At 42.8% G+C, this 18,867-nt stretch overlaps 1 protein-coding gene and 1 non-coding gene across 5 annotated transcripts in view; both read left to right on the top strand.

The window, feature by feature from the left end:
• Positions 1-18,867, top strand: part of DLC1 (DLC1 Rho GTPase activating protein) — a 183,927-nt gene that overhangs the window by 128,669 nt on the left and 36,391 nt on the right. The window contains exon 1 of one of the 4 annotated variants that reach the window (XM_054566097.1): positions 11,719-12,046. The exons of 2 other annotated variants lie outside the window; for them this stretch is intronic. In XM_054566097.1, the coding sequence (XP_054422072.1) occupies positions 12,010-12,046 (37 nt within the window). In that variant the 5' untranslated portion in view covers positions 11,719-12,009. Of the gene's footprint in view, positions 1-11,718; positions 12,047-12,182; positions 12,224-18,867 lie in introns of those variants that run through there. One more of the 4 variants, XM_054566094.1, reaches the window with a different exon arrangement.
• Positions 9,003-9,172, top strand: LOC129064914 (U1 spliceosomal RNA). Its single transcript, XR_008528528.1, has one exon. It is a non-coding gene; the product is annotated as a U1 spliceosomal RNA (small nuclear RNA).

Below are 18,867 nucleotides of genomic sequence, written 5' to 3'. Positions count from 1 at the left end.
TATTTATTTAGAAAGAGAGAGGAAAGGAAGGAGAAAGAAAAGGAAACACCAATGTGTGGTTGCCTCTCGCGCATCCGCTACTGAGGACCTGGCCTGCAACCCGGGCATGTGCCCTGACTGGGAATCTAACGAGCTGCCCTTTTTGGTTCACAGGCCAGCACTCAGTCCACAGAGCCACACCAGCCAGGCCGGGCTATTCTTTTTTAATAATCACAGTAGGTTTCGTTGACGGGACAATAAAATCAGAAGAGAGATTAAGTGTATGAAAAGTGGGAAAGTACTCTTAGTGAAAAGTGTGAAAGAAATCTCACAAACAGGGAAAGAAACATTCCATTTCAAAAATTTTGTGGGAGAATTCAAATGGAAATATGATTGGGAAATTACAGCAGCAGCACAGGAAAAAAAGGGAGAGAAGAGTTTATTTTTAAGGAAGCCATTTTTTGTGAAGATCCTCAAAATTCTACCAAACCGAACAGCATGGTCTGAATTCCACGGGCGAGTATAGAGACCACACCGCCCGCCCGGGAGGCCTCCGTGATGGTAAAGGAGAAGAGGGGGAAGAGGCCTAATTTGTGGATTTCTGAGACGTGGCATTCTGGTACAGGTTTAGGGAACATGAGAAGCTGGCGTTCAAGGGGAAGGAGTTCTACCACAGCAGGTACAACCCAGGGATTCGCAGCAGTATGCTCAGTGGACCACAGTTTTCTGTTTGGAGTTGGGGTGAGGCACGGAGCCTACTAAATGGATGCCTTTTCCTCATCACCACCTTTTTTGTGTTTAGCATTTTTGAAGGCTGGATGTGTTTAGAGCCCTTTTCGAACAAGTGAACGTGAATATTAAGTCAGCGTTACCCTGTATGTTAGAACAAACGGAAGCCTAAAGGTAGCTGAAGGGACTTCACCCAGTCTCTGGTCCAGTCCCTTTATTTGACATTTGAGGAAAGGTGAGACCTGAAATAGTGCTCTGTGCCCACATGGTTGGCCTTAAAGCCCTGGTCAGGACCACTCGGATTCAAGTTATTATTTTTTATTACTTGTCATTTACAGCTGACATTCAATATTACTTTATATTAGTTGCAGGTGTACGGTATAGTGGTTAACCATTTATATAATTTACAAAGTGATTCCCTCAATAAGTACAATACCCACCCGGTACCATATGTAGTCATTACAATATTATTGACTGCATTCCCCATGCCATACCTTACATCCCCGTGACTATTTTGTAACTGATGATTCGTACTTCTTAATCCCTTCACCTTTTCTCCCAGTCCTTCAGGCCCCCTCCCATCTGGCAACTATCAGTCTGTTCTTTATAGCTATGAGCCTGTTTCTGTTTTGTTTTGTTTGTTCTTTTGCTTTTTTTTTTTAAGATTCCACATATAAGTGAAATCATATGGTATTTTTTTTCTTTGACTTATTTTACTTAGCATAATACCCTCTAGGTCCATCCAGATTGTTGCAGGTGGTCATGTTTCGTTCTTTTCATGGCTGAGTAATATTCCATTGTATATATGTACCACATCTTATCATCTATTGGTGGGTACTTGGGCTGCTCCCATATCTTGGCTATTGTAAATAATGCTGTAGTGAACATAGAGGTACATATCTTTTTGAAGTAGCATTCTGGATTTCTTCAGATAAATAACCAGAAGTGAAATTTCTGGGTCATAAGGTAGTTTTTTTTAAATCTTTTGAGGAACCTCCATACTGTTTTCTACAGTGGTTACCCCAATTAGCAATTCCACCGACCGTGTGTGAGTGATTGAAGTTTCTCCGCATCCTTGCCAACACTTGTTACTTGCTGATTTATTGACGATAGCCACTCTGACAAGTGTGAAGTAATATTTCATTATGGTTTTAATTTGCATTTCTCTGACAATTAGAGACATTGAGCTTCTTTTCATGTCTATAGGCCATCTCTGTGTCCTCCTTGGAGAAGTGTCTGTTTATTCAGGTCCTCTGTCCAGTTTTTAATTGGATTGTTTGGGTTTTATTGGGGGTGTTTTGGTATTAAGTTGTATTAGTTCTTTAAAAATTTTGGATATTAACCCCTTATCAGATGTATCACTGGTGAGTATCTTCTCCCAGTTGGTAGGTTGCATATTTGTTTTGTTGATGATTTTCTTTGCTGCGCGAAAACTTTTTAGTTTAATGTAGTTCCATTCTACCAAAAAAAAAAAAAAAAAGTTTTTTTTGTTGTGTTTCCCTTGCCAAGGAGATATATCAGAAAGAATATTACCAAGAACAATGTCAGAGTGTTTACTATCTATGTTTTCTTCTAGGAGTTTTATGGTCAGCTTCAGATTCTTGTTTCCTCAGCTATTAGTGTGAAATCAAGCAAGCTATGCAACCTCTCTGGGTTGAATTCATTATCTGCAATAACAATTTTTACCTCCAAATTTTATTTTATTTTTTAAAGATTTTATTTATTTTAGACAGAGAGGAAGGGAGAGAGGAGTGGGAGAGAAACATCAATGTGTGGTCGCCTCTTAAGCACCCCCTACTTGGGACCTGGCCCACAACCCAGGCATGTGCCCAGGCTGGGAATTGAACCGGCAACCCTTTGTTTTGCAGGCCAGCACTCAATCCACTGAGCCAGAACACCTCCAAATTTTATTGTATCTTCAACTTAAAATCCTTAATTAAATGATCTAGCATCCTTGTTTCATCATGTAAACCATATCCATTTTTATTTATAAATAATACATACTTATAGATAGTAATATATAATTTATGTAATATATAATATGTTGTACACAAGGGGGAACCCCTCAAAAATGGAATTATCTTCTGCAGAGCAGGCCTCCTGTAGTACACGCTTCCCCTGCTAGGTGAGCATTCTAGGAACCCATCTGTATCAGTTTACCTGCTGGTGTTGTTGTGAGAGGCTGCATTTGGCCTCAGTGAATTTTTTTAAGAAGGCTCTTTCAGCGTGTTGCCCATTTCATGATGGGTGATTTACGAGCATACCTGCCCACACTGTGCTGAGTATTCAGCAGTTTTTGACTGAAAACAACATGACTCCCATTCCCCCCCCCCCCCCCATTCACCTGATCTCACCTGGAGCGACTTTTATTGTTGTTATTTCCCTGGATGAAAAAAGTCCTCAAAGGGAAACATTTTGTCGATGTGGAAGAGGTGAAACAAAACGCGGCAGAAGCACTAAAATGCATCAAAATCGATGAGTTCAAAAGCTGTTTTGAGTATTGCATCAAACGGAGAGTACTTTGAAGGTGACTGAAGTTGAAACATGTAAGAATTAGTACATCATTTTTTATAAATAAGTTCTGTTTTTTCGCGGTCCCCCCTCGTATCATATATAGTATAGATATAATTTTAATAATAAACCAAGGAGCAAGAGAAATTACTATGTGAGCAACTCAAGGCCACTGATACTGCCTGACCAAGTCAGGAACATGCTTTATATCAGATCTCTTTCCTCTACACATGCATGGACTAAGTACCCTTACTGATTTATTGTTCTAATTCAAACCCAGAAAACTCAGGTAGAAATTCAATGGGGTTTTCTAAATGTTTACCATTTATATGTTTGTTTTGTCAGCCCATCAAAAAGCAGACAACAGTCAGTACAGAAACAGTTGTTTGTTCAATAATAGAAAATTCATATAGGATATTCTTCAAACATCAGTTTTGTACAATTCATGACTCTTATTACCAGGTATGCTTTTAAAAATGTGTCATTTCTTCCCTTGAAATTCTCTTCAAATACAGCTTAATTCCACTGAATTCGTAAGAGATAATGGGCTGAGTTAGTTATGCATGAAAAGCCAAGCTTGACGATGCACCGCAGCTCCATCCTCCTGTTGACTATTAAAGTGAGTTAATGATCTGGAGCTGTGGAGGGGGTTCCAGAAATAACACAATAACGGCCAACGTGCTGCAGTTAGCAGCTCAGAAGAAGAACTGTTTATTATTTTTCAGGCAATTGCCCAAACCCATGCTGTAGTATTTTTTTTTTTTGAACGAACTAATCTATTATGAAGAAACAGCAACAAATCACAACTGAAATGAACCCAAACATCTACTTAGTAAAAACAGTCTTATGAATGATATCACTCAGATTTTCAAAGCTATAGTAGAGAATGTTCTTTGAGCAGGTACTTTAGAGTGCTAGATACTAATTTAAATGTCAGAGTTTAGAAGGAACCGCATAAATGGCTCTTGTAAACAGGCTGGTAGAAAGTGATAGCTTTTCGCGACAAGGTAAAAGTCTAAAAATGGGTATTTTGGCATTGTACTTAGTTGCAGAAAACCTCTTAGGTGGTCCAGGTTTTATTTATTAGTAGATATATATGCACACATGCACACATACATTGTATTTATGGAAAATCTAAAAGTTTCTCAAAAACTCAATGCCCCAAGATCTCCAATTTATACCCTGACCCGGCTAGCCTTTGCCACAGGCTCTATGGAGGCCTCATTCTATGCAAGACATTTATTTGTAGTGCTGGGGGAGAGAGAAAATCAAATAAGACAGCTAAAGTATTTCTTCGAGTAAATAATAAAACCTATTATTAAAAATAAAGCAAAAATCCCACTTGTTAAGTGACCTTGTTTTGCAAATTGATTTTGTGTCTTTGCTTTTCTGCCTTCAAAACATGTAGGGAAAACTACTTCAGTAAACTCCTAGTTAATAATTGAAAAAAAAAAAAAACAAATAAGACCTTTGAATTTTGTGTGGATCTTGTTGATTTTTTTGATATCATAAGTCAACAAGCTTAAAAGGCAGAAGACAAACTTGTAAAGGTATTTTTATAATAAATGACAAGTGGTTAATATCCCTAATGTATAAATACTATTTAAAAATCAGTAAGAAAAGACAAAAATGTTTCATCAAAAAAAGGGCTAGATGATTAAATAAGGAGCTTTAAAAAAATACAACTGGTTTATAAAAATGAATATATTCAACCGTAATAACAAAAAGACCAGACATAAAAAGGACAAATACTGGATGATTCTACACATACAGGGTACTTGGAATAGTCCAGTTCCTAGAGACAGGAAGTGAACGGTGGTCGCAAGTGGCTGGCCAGGGAGGGAAACGGGGACTGTTGTTAAACAGGCAGAGCTGCAGCCGGGGAGGAGGAAAAAGCTCTGGAGACAGTGGCAACAACCGCACAACAGTGTGAATGGACTTAGTGCCGCTGACCGTACCCTTCAAAATGGTTAAAATCATAAATTTTACGTATATTTTACTACAATAAAAAAATTTCAGTAGACTCAAGTAGTAATAAGATATTTTTGTTTGTCAAATTAGCAGCAGAAATGGAAATTATAATGCTGGCGATCCTTCACACGGAGAGAAGTGGGTGCGTTCAAACACTGGTGGAAATGAAAAATAGGTGCAACTCTCTGGATGGGAGTTTAGAAATAGACATCGAATGTCCTCGTATCCTTTGACCTCTTAATTCAAAGTAAATGAAAATGCCCAGGGAAATTATCATTCTTGCATAATAAAATTTATTATTTAAAAAAAAAAAGCTAAAGAAAAGGTATATCCATGAAACAACTATAAAAATCACATTCTTCAGGAATATAAAATGAAGTAAAACATTATAAAACAGTATGTATTATGACCTCAATTTCGTAGAATAAAGTATCTATACTTAAATAACTGACTGGAAGGATAGACATGAAAATAAATCTGCAATTGTCTCCAGTAGTGAAATTATGAAGAGGTTTAACTGTTTTAATACTTTTTTGTAGTTTCTTAACTTTTTAACCAGAAATGTTTTAGAATTATAAAATTTAAACAATTTGAAAACAAAATATTAATTTTAGTACTTATCAAATAATATTGTCCATACTCAGCCATCCATGAATAATTTTCTACAAGCTCAAAAAATAACTCTTAAATCAAGGGCAGTGTCAGAATGAACAAAGAATCAAAGCATGCCGTTAAAATTGGCTAATTCAGTGGGAAAGTAGCCCAGGTTCTTTCACAGTGTAAAAAAATAATCCCAACTTTTATTTGTCACTTGGCTTGATTTTCGTGTCGTCAGGGGCCACAGGGAAGAGTCGAAGCGATCCCTGGTGAAGGTCAGGAGGCAGGCGGGGGCGGCGGGGCGGCCAGGGCACTGACCAGGAGCCAGCCATCGGGGCTTCGCATCTCTGACATTTGGAGCAGAGAGGCCTTGAGCTAATTATCAACTACCCGAACGGTTACATGAAATAGCCTTCAAAAGCAGATTCTGCAGTCCTATTGAGTTATCTCAGGAAAGTGTGCCCATTGATCTCTCAAACCATACTCGAGAACTCAGTGTGTTCCAAGTCCCCGCTAAACTATTACAGACCTGGATCTGTTCCGACTTCCCACCTAAGAGCTTTCTCCTCCAAGCACTCTCTTCATGTTCATTGTTTTAAGTCACTGAAGTTATTTTTTTATGGAGATATAATTGACATACAGCATATCAGGTTCTGATGTAAAATGTAATGACTCAATATGTGTATGTGTTCAAAAATGATCACATTAAGTCTAGTTAACATCCATCATCATACACAACTTAGCAACTTTCCGACATCCAATACAGTATTATCATTAACTATAGTCACCATACTGTGTGTTACATCCCCAAGACTTATTTATTCATGTTCATTTTTCTTTCATCAGCACACTGCTTTTTCTAAGGGTTAAAAAACATTTTTAAATGATTAAAGCACTATGCCAGACTGGCTTATATCTGGGGCTTAAGTGATTATCCAAAAAGTAGATTTATATCACATTTATGCAGGACAAGGGACTCCCTGCTCTTAACTAAGAATGTCACTGGTAAGCCAAGTAAACTCTCCCCATATTCTAAACTTAAATTTTTCAAAAAATGTTGTCCAAAAAGAGAGCTACTTTTGGTAAAATTTAAAAGGGGTGAAATGATTTCACTGCCTAAGTGAAGTCCTTGTTCTCCTCCTTTCCCCTCCTACACCCCAAGCATTTGGGTTTTAAATGTTTCTGAAAAGGACAGATACCTGGATATTTAGAGCATGAAGAACCCAGACTTGGGTCACTGAAGCTTAAGCATCAATGAATGTTTTAAGGACAACCATTAAATGGTGAATTTAAGTATTTCTCCTAAATTAATACTGTTTAAAAATTATTTTCAAAACTTTCTATTGGCCATATCTCCTTTGAATATTACAAATAAAATTATTTTATGCAATTGAACAATAAACAATTTTATTTTATACACTAATTTCACAGTGTTGCTTTGAATACAAATTATGACACTTTCCCAATGTAGGAATCTTTTAGTTCCTGAGGGAGAGAAATAAATTTCCAAAGAGATTGCTTGGCTCCTATCACTAGAGCAGAGGTTTACATCAGTTGTCCCAGGGCTAAGTGAAGCCCAAAGTTGCAATTACTTGGAATGGGTTTAGATTGTGTTAAATTGGTTGCCAGCATCTAAAAATTGGTAGATTTAATAATATAAAAATATAGAAAGCTGGGGGCTCTTGAAAAATCTTTAAACCCTGAGCAGTGAGGGTGGTTGGTGTGTTAACATTTGCCAACAGTCAGCGGGGCGGGGGTCCTCCGTGGTGCTGTCCGCGTGGGGTGTCCTGGCAGCCTCAGTTCGCGCCTGCCTGCCTTGGCCTGCTTTCCTAACCAGTATTACCTGCCTAAGTGCCCATTGACACTTTTTTGTCTTTTTTTTTTTTTTTTTTAACACAGTGTAGTGGAAAAAATGCAAGAAGGTGTCCTTAGTCCCTCAGCCTTCTGTCATGCAGATCAGGAGTTACCTATGTAATTGTTCTTACCTTGGTAATATGACATTTGAGTGTGAAAACATCCAGGTAGAGAAGGAATGCCCATTCCTATAAACAGCTCCCATGGAGCTCAGGCCCAGGCAGAGAAGAGCATGAAAACAAGCATAGGACCTCATGTCAAACCATTTTCTTTTCTTTTTTCTAATCTGTCATAAAGAACAAATAACTGATGCTCTGGCTGGATATTTCAGTTGGTTAGACTGTCGTTCCCATATGCCAAGATTGTGGGTTCAATCCCTGGTCAGGGTACATACAAGAATCAGCCAATGAGCCCTGACTTGTGTGGCTTAGTGGATAGAGCACTGGCCTGGGAACTGAGAGGTCGAAGTTTCGATTCCCAGTCCAAGCACATGCCTGGGTTGCAGGTCAGGTCCCCAGTTGGGGGTATGTATGAGAGGCAACCATGTATCTCTTACACATTGCTGTTTCTTTCCCTCCTTTTCTCCCTCCCTTCCCCTCTCTCTAAAAAAGTAAATAAGTAAATAAATAAAAGAACCAACCAATGACTGCATAAGTAAGTAAAACAACAAATTGATATTCCCTGCCCCCGTCTCTCTCTCCTTCTTCTTCTCTCTCTGAAATCAATAAATAAAATTTTTTAAAAACTCCAGAATGATGTAATGAATTAGAGGAGATCCAGAGAAGACAACATCAATAATCAAGGAAAAAGGAATGACGCTTGAGCAAGAAGAGATAAAAATATTAGTATGCTTTATTCTGGAAAGATGAATACTTAGTTGGGGGTGGGTATGCTGGGATTGCACAGGGTCAGAGACACCTAATTAAACTAAAATACAACTTCTCCTAGCTAATAATAAACATTAAGAATTTATTCTCAGCCCTAACTGGTGTGTGGCTCAGCGGACTGAGCACAGGCCTGTGAAGCAAAGGGCCACTGGTTGATTCCCAGTGTAGGGAATAAGCCTGGGTTGCAGGCCAGGTCCCCAGCAGGGGGCGCACGAAATGCAACCACACACTGATGTGTCGCTCTCCCTCTTCCCCTCTCTAAAAATAAATAAATAAAATCTTTAAAAAAACAAAAAACAAAAACTTATTCTCAGAATTGATATGCCTCTGAGGGGATACTTAGAATATCTATATTTTTGAGGTTTGGATGTTTAATAAATAAGGGCAATGTGTATGTTTAGGAAGTGTATTCCTTATTTCCAAGTCTGATATACACACTGCAGCCTGAATGATCTTTTCAAAACGCAAATTTAGATAGGTACGTAGCAGGGGAGCTACCGCGATCAGGAAGGCGGTTTTCCCAGGGTGAGGCTTATCCATTGACCTCCAGATGGGCTGACTCCTGCGGTTTCCCCAAATGTGGGAAACTCGACTTCATAATTTGTGGTAGTGGGGGAATTCACTCTCTCTCCTGGACCCCCCCCCCAAAAAATGCAAATTTGATCATGGGTTGCCTTCTACTATTAAAGTGTTTTCTCAGTGTTCATCGCTATTAAGGACTTTTTTTTAGAAATAATTAATACAGTCAGGCAGGGAATTTAAAGTTCTTGCCCTTACTTTTCTAGCATCTCCTGGACCCACACTCCCCACTGCCAGCAATTGTGGGCACTTTGATAGCTCCTCCAGCATCCAAACTTCAGTGGGCACCTCCCTCCTCTTTTCTTGGGCCAGATCAAGTCCCCACTTCCTGGCTCTCAGAGCACCTCTCTGTCATGTGCCCCTTAGTGCCCTCCCACCAGACCGTTAAACTCTGAGTAGGAAGAGGTGGGCCTGCCCTTGCTTTACGTTTGTGTCTCCCTCTGTTCTGTGATTGAACATAGGGGATCACCACTTGGGATGTTCTATTTAAGAACAAGACGTGTTAGGTAGTTTCACTTACCCGAAGCAAGTAAAAGAGGCAGGATTCAAATCCAAAGCTCTGTCTCCAGAAAGGGAAGCTTAGCTATTGCTTATATACACTATTTGGTTAATTACATGTTAACCTCTTTCCACTTGGCTACACTTATCTGGGTGGGTTCCTGCCAAGGTCATCCTGTTTACTGCTGTGTCTGCAAAAAACTGCGCTACATTTTAACTTTTATCAAGAATACCATTTAGCAAGAACAGCCCAGACCTGAGACCCTTGTCCTAGGGAACAGTAGGTAGGTGAAAGCCCTGGAAATATTTGTTGAGCAGAGAAGCCCCCATGCCTTCCTGAAATGCCACTCTTCAGAGCCGCGTTCTGGCTTGGGCAAGTTAGGGAGCCAGTGGTGGAAGGAGCATTTTTATTTTGTCTTTGAGAAATGGATAAAAACAAATTTTGTGTATCTAAATTGAGACATGACTATGAAATCAATACATTTTAAACTGAGAGACTAAAGCCCCCCCATTTGCATTTAACCCTATTTAAAAACAGACTCTGCCCTCAGCTCCTCTGTCCTCTGCCCTGCTGTAGAGAATGCCATCTAAGATAATGCAGAGACGGGGCCCGGCACAAATAATGCCCCTTTTTATTACAAAATCATAATCATGTAATTCTGTAACCTAACAATATCACAATATAACAATTTTAGGTGAAATGTTCAGATTAAAGCTATAAATTTTTATACCCGTATCATTACCCTACCAACCACACAAGCAGGCGCTACTTCTGCTGGACTGTGTATTTCATTTACTTGTTTATTGTGCATCTTTCCCACCTGGAAGTAAACTCCAGGAGGGATGGGATGTTTCTCTTTTTCTTTTCTTTTTTCTCACTGCTTTATCTCCACAGCCTGGAACAGTATTGGGCACATAGTAAATGCTCTTGCTACATTTGTTCAATTAATGGGTTTAGGTTGCTAGTAGTTTTCTTTACCCAGAGGTAATAGGTAAAAATTATCAATTACCCCCAATGTAAGTTTTCATAGAACTCTGATTTGGATTTTTTTCAGATCTTTCAGAGATTGTATTCAATGACGAGCTTTAAACAAATTAGGCTTCCTAGTATTATCAGGGGCCCTCAAATTATAGTGCATCAGAATCACTTGAACACTTGTAAAAAACGAGGTTATCACCATCAAAGATTCTACCTCTGCGATCAGGGTAAGGTCCTGCCAGTTCCAGGAGCTGCATTAGGTTGTAGCCCATGGGCCAGGATTTGGGAAACACCGGCTATCACTGCACACAGCAGACTCAACATGCGTGGAGTAAAAACTCATCCTTTCTGTCCTAGCCGATGTGGCTCGACTCCAGTCAGGGTGCGTACAAGAGGAAAAAGATTCTCTCTCACGTCGACGTTTCCCTTTTTCTTCCTCCCTTCCCTACTCTAGGATCATTTAAAGAAGAAAAAAACAAAAAGTAAGCTCATCCTTTTCTACAGCAATGGTAATTACTTACATTACACCTACGGGCTTTAGCAATGAATAATGAATGTCCAAAGGGCAGGTACTTTCCCCATTTTACATATCAGAAAAGGATGGTTTATCCCTACTTCCCCGCTTCCCCTCTGTTCGCGCGAATAAATGCGGTTCCTACCAGAATGAAAGGGAGACTTACAGAGATTTAAACAGAGTGTGCAAAGCTATAAAAAACACACACATAGGAAAAGCGCGTGCTGCCCCCTGAGACCACCCGCACAACTAGACGCCTCGCGTACAGCCTTTGCCTTGCCCCAGACCCTGCTAGTTCGAGACCTCTCCGCGTTCCCCGCCGCAGAAGTGCACACAGCCGGAGGGGGCACATTCCCGCTCCAGCGGGGGCGCGGGGCGGGCCTAGGACGGGCGGGGCCAGAGGACCGCCTGAGGCTGAGGCTGGCGAGTCCAGCCGCGGGGAGGAGGCGAGGACGGGGCAAGTGGGAGAGGCCGGGAGAGTGGGGTGGAGCTTGAGGGCGGCCGGAGGCCGCGGCCGGGTACCCAGGAGGTGGAGAGGGGGCCGCGCTGCCCCGCCCAGTCCCTCCCCTCGGGGTGGGCCCTGCGGGAGGGCGCGGTGGGGAGGGCGCGCCAGAGGCAGTGCGCTCTAACTGCCTGGGCGAGGGCGCTTCGCTCCGGTCTCGGCTATGGCCTATCTTCACCGCAGGAGCAACTGATCCTGGGCTTCTCGCCCCGCTCCCTGAGCGCTCCCCCTTTTCGATCTCTGAAAAACCCCACGTTCTTTCTGGGGCTGTGGCGAGTGGCACTGAGAGGCGAGCAAGGATGCGCTGAGGATCTCTGGGGCGTGCGTCTTGGGTCCCGCCGCGAGAGCCCAGGTGCCTCCGCCTGCCTCGATTTCCCCGCTGTGTGCCTGCCGCCCCCTGCCGCACTTGATGTGCAGAAAGAAGCCGGACACCATGATCCTAACACGTAAGCTAGACTTGTGCCTTGCTGTTAGGCCAGCTGCGGGAACCAGCTGCGGAAGGGACCCGTCGCGGAGGAAATGTCACCCCACCTTGTCAAGCCGGTGCCTGGCGTTCTGTGCTTTTGATACGCCTTCTGAGGAGGCTTGGGACCGAGTCGCCCGAGTTTCTTGGAATGGAGGAGGTGGAGTGTCGGGGAAAGAAGGGAGTTGGGTGGGGGGAGGTCTTAATCTCGGGTAATGACCCCTGGCTGCGCATCGCTCGGGACTGAAGGGCTGTTGCGTCCAGTGGGCTTCGGAAAGCGCTGCGGGCTGGCAGGCGATCGCGACTAATGAAATGAAGCCCACATTATTTTCCTGCTGTGGCTTGGGACGTAGGGCCGGGCTGGGGGTGCATGGCCGAGCGAGGGGTGCAGAGCCAGGTGGCTTCCATCCCCGCTGGAAATCCCAGGCGACGATGGCTTCTGGCCGCGAGGGCCGTAGCGTAACCGCCTTTCTAGTATCTGCCTCTCGGGGACCTTTCATGGCTCGGTGCTTGCTGTCCTTCACCATGCAAGTCCAATATCAGCGTTGACCTCTTGTGAGTTTATTTAGGAACGTTTGATCGTGGTGGTATTTGGAAATATTTTTAAGAAAAAAACTGAAAGCAAGTTAATCAAAAACTTTACATTTCAAACTGTTTTGTTAAACTATTTCAGTGCTGGACTGTAACTCAGAAAAGTCTCCGTTTGGTGGCTACTGCCCTTGGAAAGTGTTGAAGCTCTTTGGCAAGCCCTTGGTTTGTTTGCATGTGAGCGGGGCTTGCTAGAAAGACTGCAGTGTACCTTCACGTGGTGGGTCGTTGAATCGGTTTCCTAAAATGTCCCATCCAGATGCCCAAGCCCTTGGCTCCCGAGGGGGCGCCCGCGCAGAGCAAATCCTAGGGCCAGCGATAGGAAGGAAGGACGCCTCCCAGCCCGACTTTTTTCGGAGCGAGGCGACAGCCTTTTGGACCCCTGCCACGGTCTATGACCTTGTCCCCACCTCCAACGCCACGGGCTGAGCCTTTGATCCTACCGAAGGACTTGCACCCTTGGCCACAGCGATCGGGTCCTACCACGTGTAATTTACCGTGCGTCTTTGCACGCCACATTCCCTCTTACAAGGGGAGTTAGAGAGGACCCCTGGCGAGGCTGGCGGGCGGCACGGGAATCTTGGGTCTGCAGCCTGGTACCTGAGTGAGTCTGGGAAGTGGCAGGGCCTCTCTGTACCTCCTTCATCAGCAACAGGGGGGTAATAGCTGTATTCACCACCGGGGGAGGTTGTGAGGCTCAAACGAGCTAATAGGAGTGCTTAGCACAGTGTCCGGTCCCGGTGTCCCACACATACCCAATTTAGGCTGGTTACTGTAGAAGGCAGCCCCTGCACGTGGTCATTCTGCTCAGTGGAGAAGAAAACCTTGCCCGTCCATGCTAGTCGTGAGCCTTTATGCACCCAACGCGGTGAGCAAATGGGTTCATTCTGGGGATCCCTAGGCTGGTTCAGCCTGTGTCGGGGCGGAGGAATGCAGCCTAGGCACAGCCACGCTCTACAGAAGGATTCATGAGGGTAGCATCTCTGAAGCATTGGGATAGGGAAAAAAATCACAGCTCTGGAGACAGAAGAATACTGAGTCTCAAATTACGGGTTTTGTTTTTTTTTTCTTTCAAACTCTGCTGAAAGGATGAGGGAAAAATAATAGCCCAGCAGAACTCCGAATGTAAATCTATCAGCAGCTCCAAGAGGTTGACTAATTCAGCATCCATCTGGTCCTCCGCAGAGATAATTTGCAGACCGTAAGTGTGGAATTAGTGGAGGCACCCAGTGCCACCTTGGCTTGCAGACTGCAGCAGATGGTCTGAGGGCGGCCCTGTAAGTCAACAGCCCCCCTAATAGAAGAACTAAAATCCTGGAGAATGAGTGTCAAATAGTTAGCAGATGTACGTTCAGGAGTTATTTCAAGACATTTTCTGAGAAAATGCTGGCGATTGCTCATATTAACTTTTATTGTGGCATGCCAGATTTATGGCATGGCCCAAGCCTGGGTACATATTTTTATCATTAGCACTACTGTTCAGAGTTTAAAATGAAGCACAACAGACTGACTTTCTCTCCCAGCTGCTTTTAAAAGTTTGCTTTTGACAAAAACAGATTTCATTTTAATTCAAGCTGAGTGACACCTTATACCACATTGACTAGAAGCTCAAGAACCCCGACTGACTTGGTTTCCCAACTCGGCAGAATCAGAATAAGTAGTTCCCAACTTAAATCTTTCCCTAGAATGCATGGGAGAAATGGTCTTGCTGACTTGCAGGTGTCTTAACTTCCCAGTTGTCGACCTTAGGAGGAACATCACTTACTCCTTAAGGAGTAAAAAGGTTGAACAGATGAGTAGTTATCTATGGCTAATTGTAGGCAGTGTTCCAAGCTTTAATACGCTGGGCCAGTCCAAGGATTTTCCTGTATTTGGAGCAAAGATGAGAGGCCGGTAGCACTTGAACCTAAAGCCTTCCTTTGTTTATTTCTTGTAATTTTTCTATACTGCATTTCAAAGAGCAGAGGCCAAGTAAGGTTCTTAAAAAGTGATGTTTGGTTGCTTCTGGAAAAGATACCACATTCACAGAAGTACATATTATGATTAAGCAACTTGTGACTGTGAAAAGAGTGAAAAAAGTATGTAGTACGCAAACTGGTATTTGTAGGGGCTCTTAGGGGATGTGGCAGACCCCAGGGAGACACCGCCGGTCAGAGGCTCGGTAAAAGGATTCCAAGAGATGGTTTCAAATACAAAAATAAGTCCTTGGGTTTCCCTCGGTGTCCCCATGGAGATTTTAAGCCATGATGCAATGTTCAAATGAGAGTGGTATTTTTATGACTTAGGCGAGTAAATATGCAATTTGAAAATACCCAGGGAAGGGTGACTTGGTCCAGAAGGCTGGGGCATGCAGAGTACAGTGGGTGAAGTGAATTGCACTTTTTTGAAGAGGGCCTTGTGCTGGACAGGATGGCCCGGTATTGTAAACACGAGGTTCTCATACTTAACTCTCCTTCCTAGCAACAGGAAGACGGAAATGAGGCCACGCAGAGAGGGGGGAAAGAAAAAAGACCCTGACTGGCTCCAGACAATACTTGACCCACCCTAGCATTCACCCTGTACAGCCAGAAGACTTGCAAAAGTAAAAATAACTTCAGATGTTTCCCCTTCCTCCCTGGCGGTTGCCAAATCACCAAAGACTTGAATTCTTGGTGCTTTAGAACAGGGATTTTTCAACCAGTGTGCTGCAAGAAGTTTTAAAACACGCAATACCTATTTAGTCAGGGGCACTGACTTCTTTTCCCTTAGACTGTCAAATAAAAAACTGACAACAGCAGCCGTCCTTGTGAATGAATCGAAATTAATACCTTTTTTTTTTTTTTTTTTGGTCAGATTGGCAAAAGAATAGATTTTTGGTGTGCTGCAGTATTTTAGAAATTGCGTTTTTGTGTGCCATGAGATGAAAAAGGTTGAAAACCACTGCTCTACCACTTTATAGATGGTGTAATTGGCATCAGGGTGCACACCATGCCAAGCCTGTTTGTGAAATTAGAAACCAGACCTGGGAAGAAAGGAGATTTTCATTTTTAATGTTTGCATAACCCAATGATTAGAATGATATGAGTTGAGATCCAGTGGAGGAGAGAAAATTTGATCTCTAAATTTAGTCATTCCTCTGCATTTCTCTGAGTGCTCATTTTAGCAGGATTTACCCCTAAGATACTTAGGTTGAAGCAATGGGGCTACAATGCAAAGGAATTACCTGTATGTAGGAATCAAGACCTAGATCCCTCGCCACGAGGTGAACTAATGCCCAACCAGCAAGTGCAAATAACCACATATTCTGCCCTAGAAAGCAAAGGAGTCCCAAGTTCCTCTTTTCAGTGGCTGTGAAATTGGGGGGAAATGCTTTTCTGGACCAGATTTTTACAACTGCTCTTACAGCAGGCTCTGTGGCCGCTGTGTGTGGAGGATTTCAGAGCTGGAGGCGATTCCTCTCTGAGGAGAGGGCGCTGGAGGGTTAAAACACGTTCCTCAGAATGGGTTGCTGGTGTGAGTGCCCTCTCTGGTGTTTTTTTTCAACCTCTAATTAACCAGAAACCTAATTAACGTAAAAGGAGTAAGATTCCCAGCGGAGAAGGGCTCTTCCTGCCCGTCTGCCCTTTCCCTTGAGGACCCTGTGTTATTGTTAGGGATTATCATGATCAGCGATAAGGCATGGGGAGTCCTGCTGGGGGCTCTTTGTCGATCTGTGGTGTCCTGCCTTTTTTTCGTCAGCGACCCCCCTCCTTGCCATTGAAGTCAGTGGTGGACGAGAAGAAAGCCTTGCATGCACACTTGGCCCGTGCACAAGAAAAGTCAGCCTTCTCTGTTACGGCTACTCCTTTTTTTTAAGGTTTATAAAAAATTTGCATACTTTTGACAAGATACTATTAATACTATAGAAGTAAAACATCATGTTTGCAATTATGGCCACATACATTTTTTTACCGCATCACCACAAAGGGGATACAGGGATTTCCATTTTACAGATAAGGAATCCGGGACTTGAGGGGTTAACTACCTTGCCCAACATCACTGGCTGTACAGGGCAGAACCGGGATTTCGACGAGCTCTCTGTGGCTGTCAGATCCAACTTAGGGGGATGTGTTTGTCAGGAGTCGATTCCATTTAAGAAACACTATTTGTCACTTGGCATACCCTTGCAGCAACTCTGCAGTTTCCAAGGGGACTTGAGCTCCTGGGTAGGGAGCTATGGTGTTAGGGTTCAGAACTGAAAAAGTAGTAGGTTTTGCCGCCCATCTCTGGGGGCCTAGTGAATGGAGACTTGCGCCTCTTTCTCTCACATGGAGACAGGGGGTCTGGAATACCATATGCTAGCCTGTTCCTGCCTGTACTGAGTAATGCTTTCTTCAGTGAAAGGATTTTAAAATAATATGTTTAAAGGAGAATTTTCTCGCAGATGCCACTGCAAACATTTGAATGGCATTGTGACTATGCCCGCCTATTACGAACTAATGGTCTTGGGCACCGAAACATAAAATGTTAGAACTTGGCATTTGTGTCTCTAAATCACTCATCCTTGCTTTTTATTCTGCTACTAGGCTGAATTGCAGTGGGGAAAGTTTGCTCCTTTTCAATTCACACAGACCTGTGCCTGGTGGCCGCCTTTTCAGGTCTTACCCCCTCCCACCCCCAGGAGGAAAATCAAAAGCCAACGGAAGGCTGAGGTCAGTGAAGCAGAGTCCTCAGATGCCTTTGACACGTCCCATCCACATTTTGTTCTCTTCCCTGCCCCACCTCTGAGTGTCCTGCAGAGAGGACTGGACGCTGCTTCCTGACTTGTCAGAAAGGCGCCTTCCTTCTTGCCGGAGTCTCCAGAGGATGTCTGAGGGACAAAAGTTTTCCACACCCTGCGGTTGTAGCATTTCCCAGGCTGCAGCACTTGGGAAACCAGAGAGGAAGGGACCGCGGAGGTGAGAAGGCCGGTAGCCCATGCACTGGGTGGCACTACAGCCATGTTGTCAGATCCAACTTTTGTCGCTTTCAGGTGATAAAGTAGATAGAAGATGCCAAAATTCTGAAATCAGAGTCGCCTCCTGAGTCTGGAGAGACCATAAGGGACAGGCTCCACACAATTTTCTTTTTCAAACTTGATAGCATGAAAAAGAGATCTTGCCTCGTCCTTCTGTGTTTGTAAAACATTTTTATGGGAAATTCCTGAACTTTGCAAAGCAGCCTGGAAAAACATTGCTTCTCCCCTACTGAGATGTGGGGAAGTTCAGTGACTAGTCCAAGGTCACATGTGAACTGCAGACCCCTTCCTGCCTGGATGTGTGAACAAAGTGGGTATGGCAACAAAGTGAGGATCTTAATGTGTTTGTAGGAAAAACGTGTCAGTTATAAAACCAAAAATACTTTTAAACAAGAGAGAGGTACCTGAATCAAAATTTTACCATAGATAGTATATGTTGGTGGGGCCTGGGGGGTTAGAAGCAATTTTGATGAAAATGCTTTGGTTTACTGAAAAGACATTAATACCTCTTAAAATACTTTCTGGGCACAAAACTTAAAAGAGTCAAACTGAATAGTGTTACCTGTCCGAGGTTGGACATAAGAACAGCTAGAGATGGCTTCTATTGGCCAGGATCTGCCGTGTGTTTATTTTCACTGGTCTTTGATAAGGCAGCTTGATTTTTTTAATTAGACTCTTGATTTTCTTTTTCCTCTTTGTCAGAATTAACTAAAATATGGATGAACGGTTTTTGTAGAATTCCTCACCTTTCCCTTTATTTCTAAGTTGAGGGTTTTCTTGTAGCAGTACAGCTTTCATATTTCCTGTGCTCCAGCCCCATAGAATGTAGCGCAGGGACCTCAGGAGAATGAGTTTTGCTGCCATTTTAAAAGAAAGAGTTGATGTGCCTGCCAGTCTTTAATAATGGAGATGGTAGGAGTTACTTTGGGTTTGTAAACCAGGCATTTTGCCTTAAATAGTAATTTAAAAGGAAGTGGATTATACAATCTTAACACACATATGCTTCACTTTGCCAAAAATAAAAAAAAAAAAATAAAAACATAAAGCTCAAAAAAATGAAGACCCTTAAAATATTTTATTTAAAGTGTTTTCTTTCTTGAAACTGTCTTCTTAATCTATGCAGTTACTGTCTTTAAAGGGCTTAGTATTTTAAGGGCTATTTCAAATCACTTTTCTGGGCAATGCATGGTTTGAAGCGCGTAAGTATTTGATATAGAATGATAAAAATGTGTGTGTGCGCG

This window comes from Pteronotus mesoamericanus, unplaced genomic scaffold (genome assembly GCF_021234165.1).
Source record: "Pteronotus mesoamericanus isolate MK-2021 breed Mesoamerican mustached bat unplaced genomic scaffold, CSHL_Meso_final contig_169, whole genome shotgun sequence".
NCBI classification, from domain to species: Eukaryota; Metazoa; Chordata; class Mammalia; order Chiroptera; family Mormoopidae; genus Pteronotus; species Pteronotus mesoamericanus.
The sequence above is the reverse complement of the archived record's forward strand: the minus strand, read 5'-3'. Positions and strand labels throughout refer to the sequence as shown.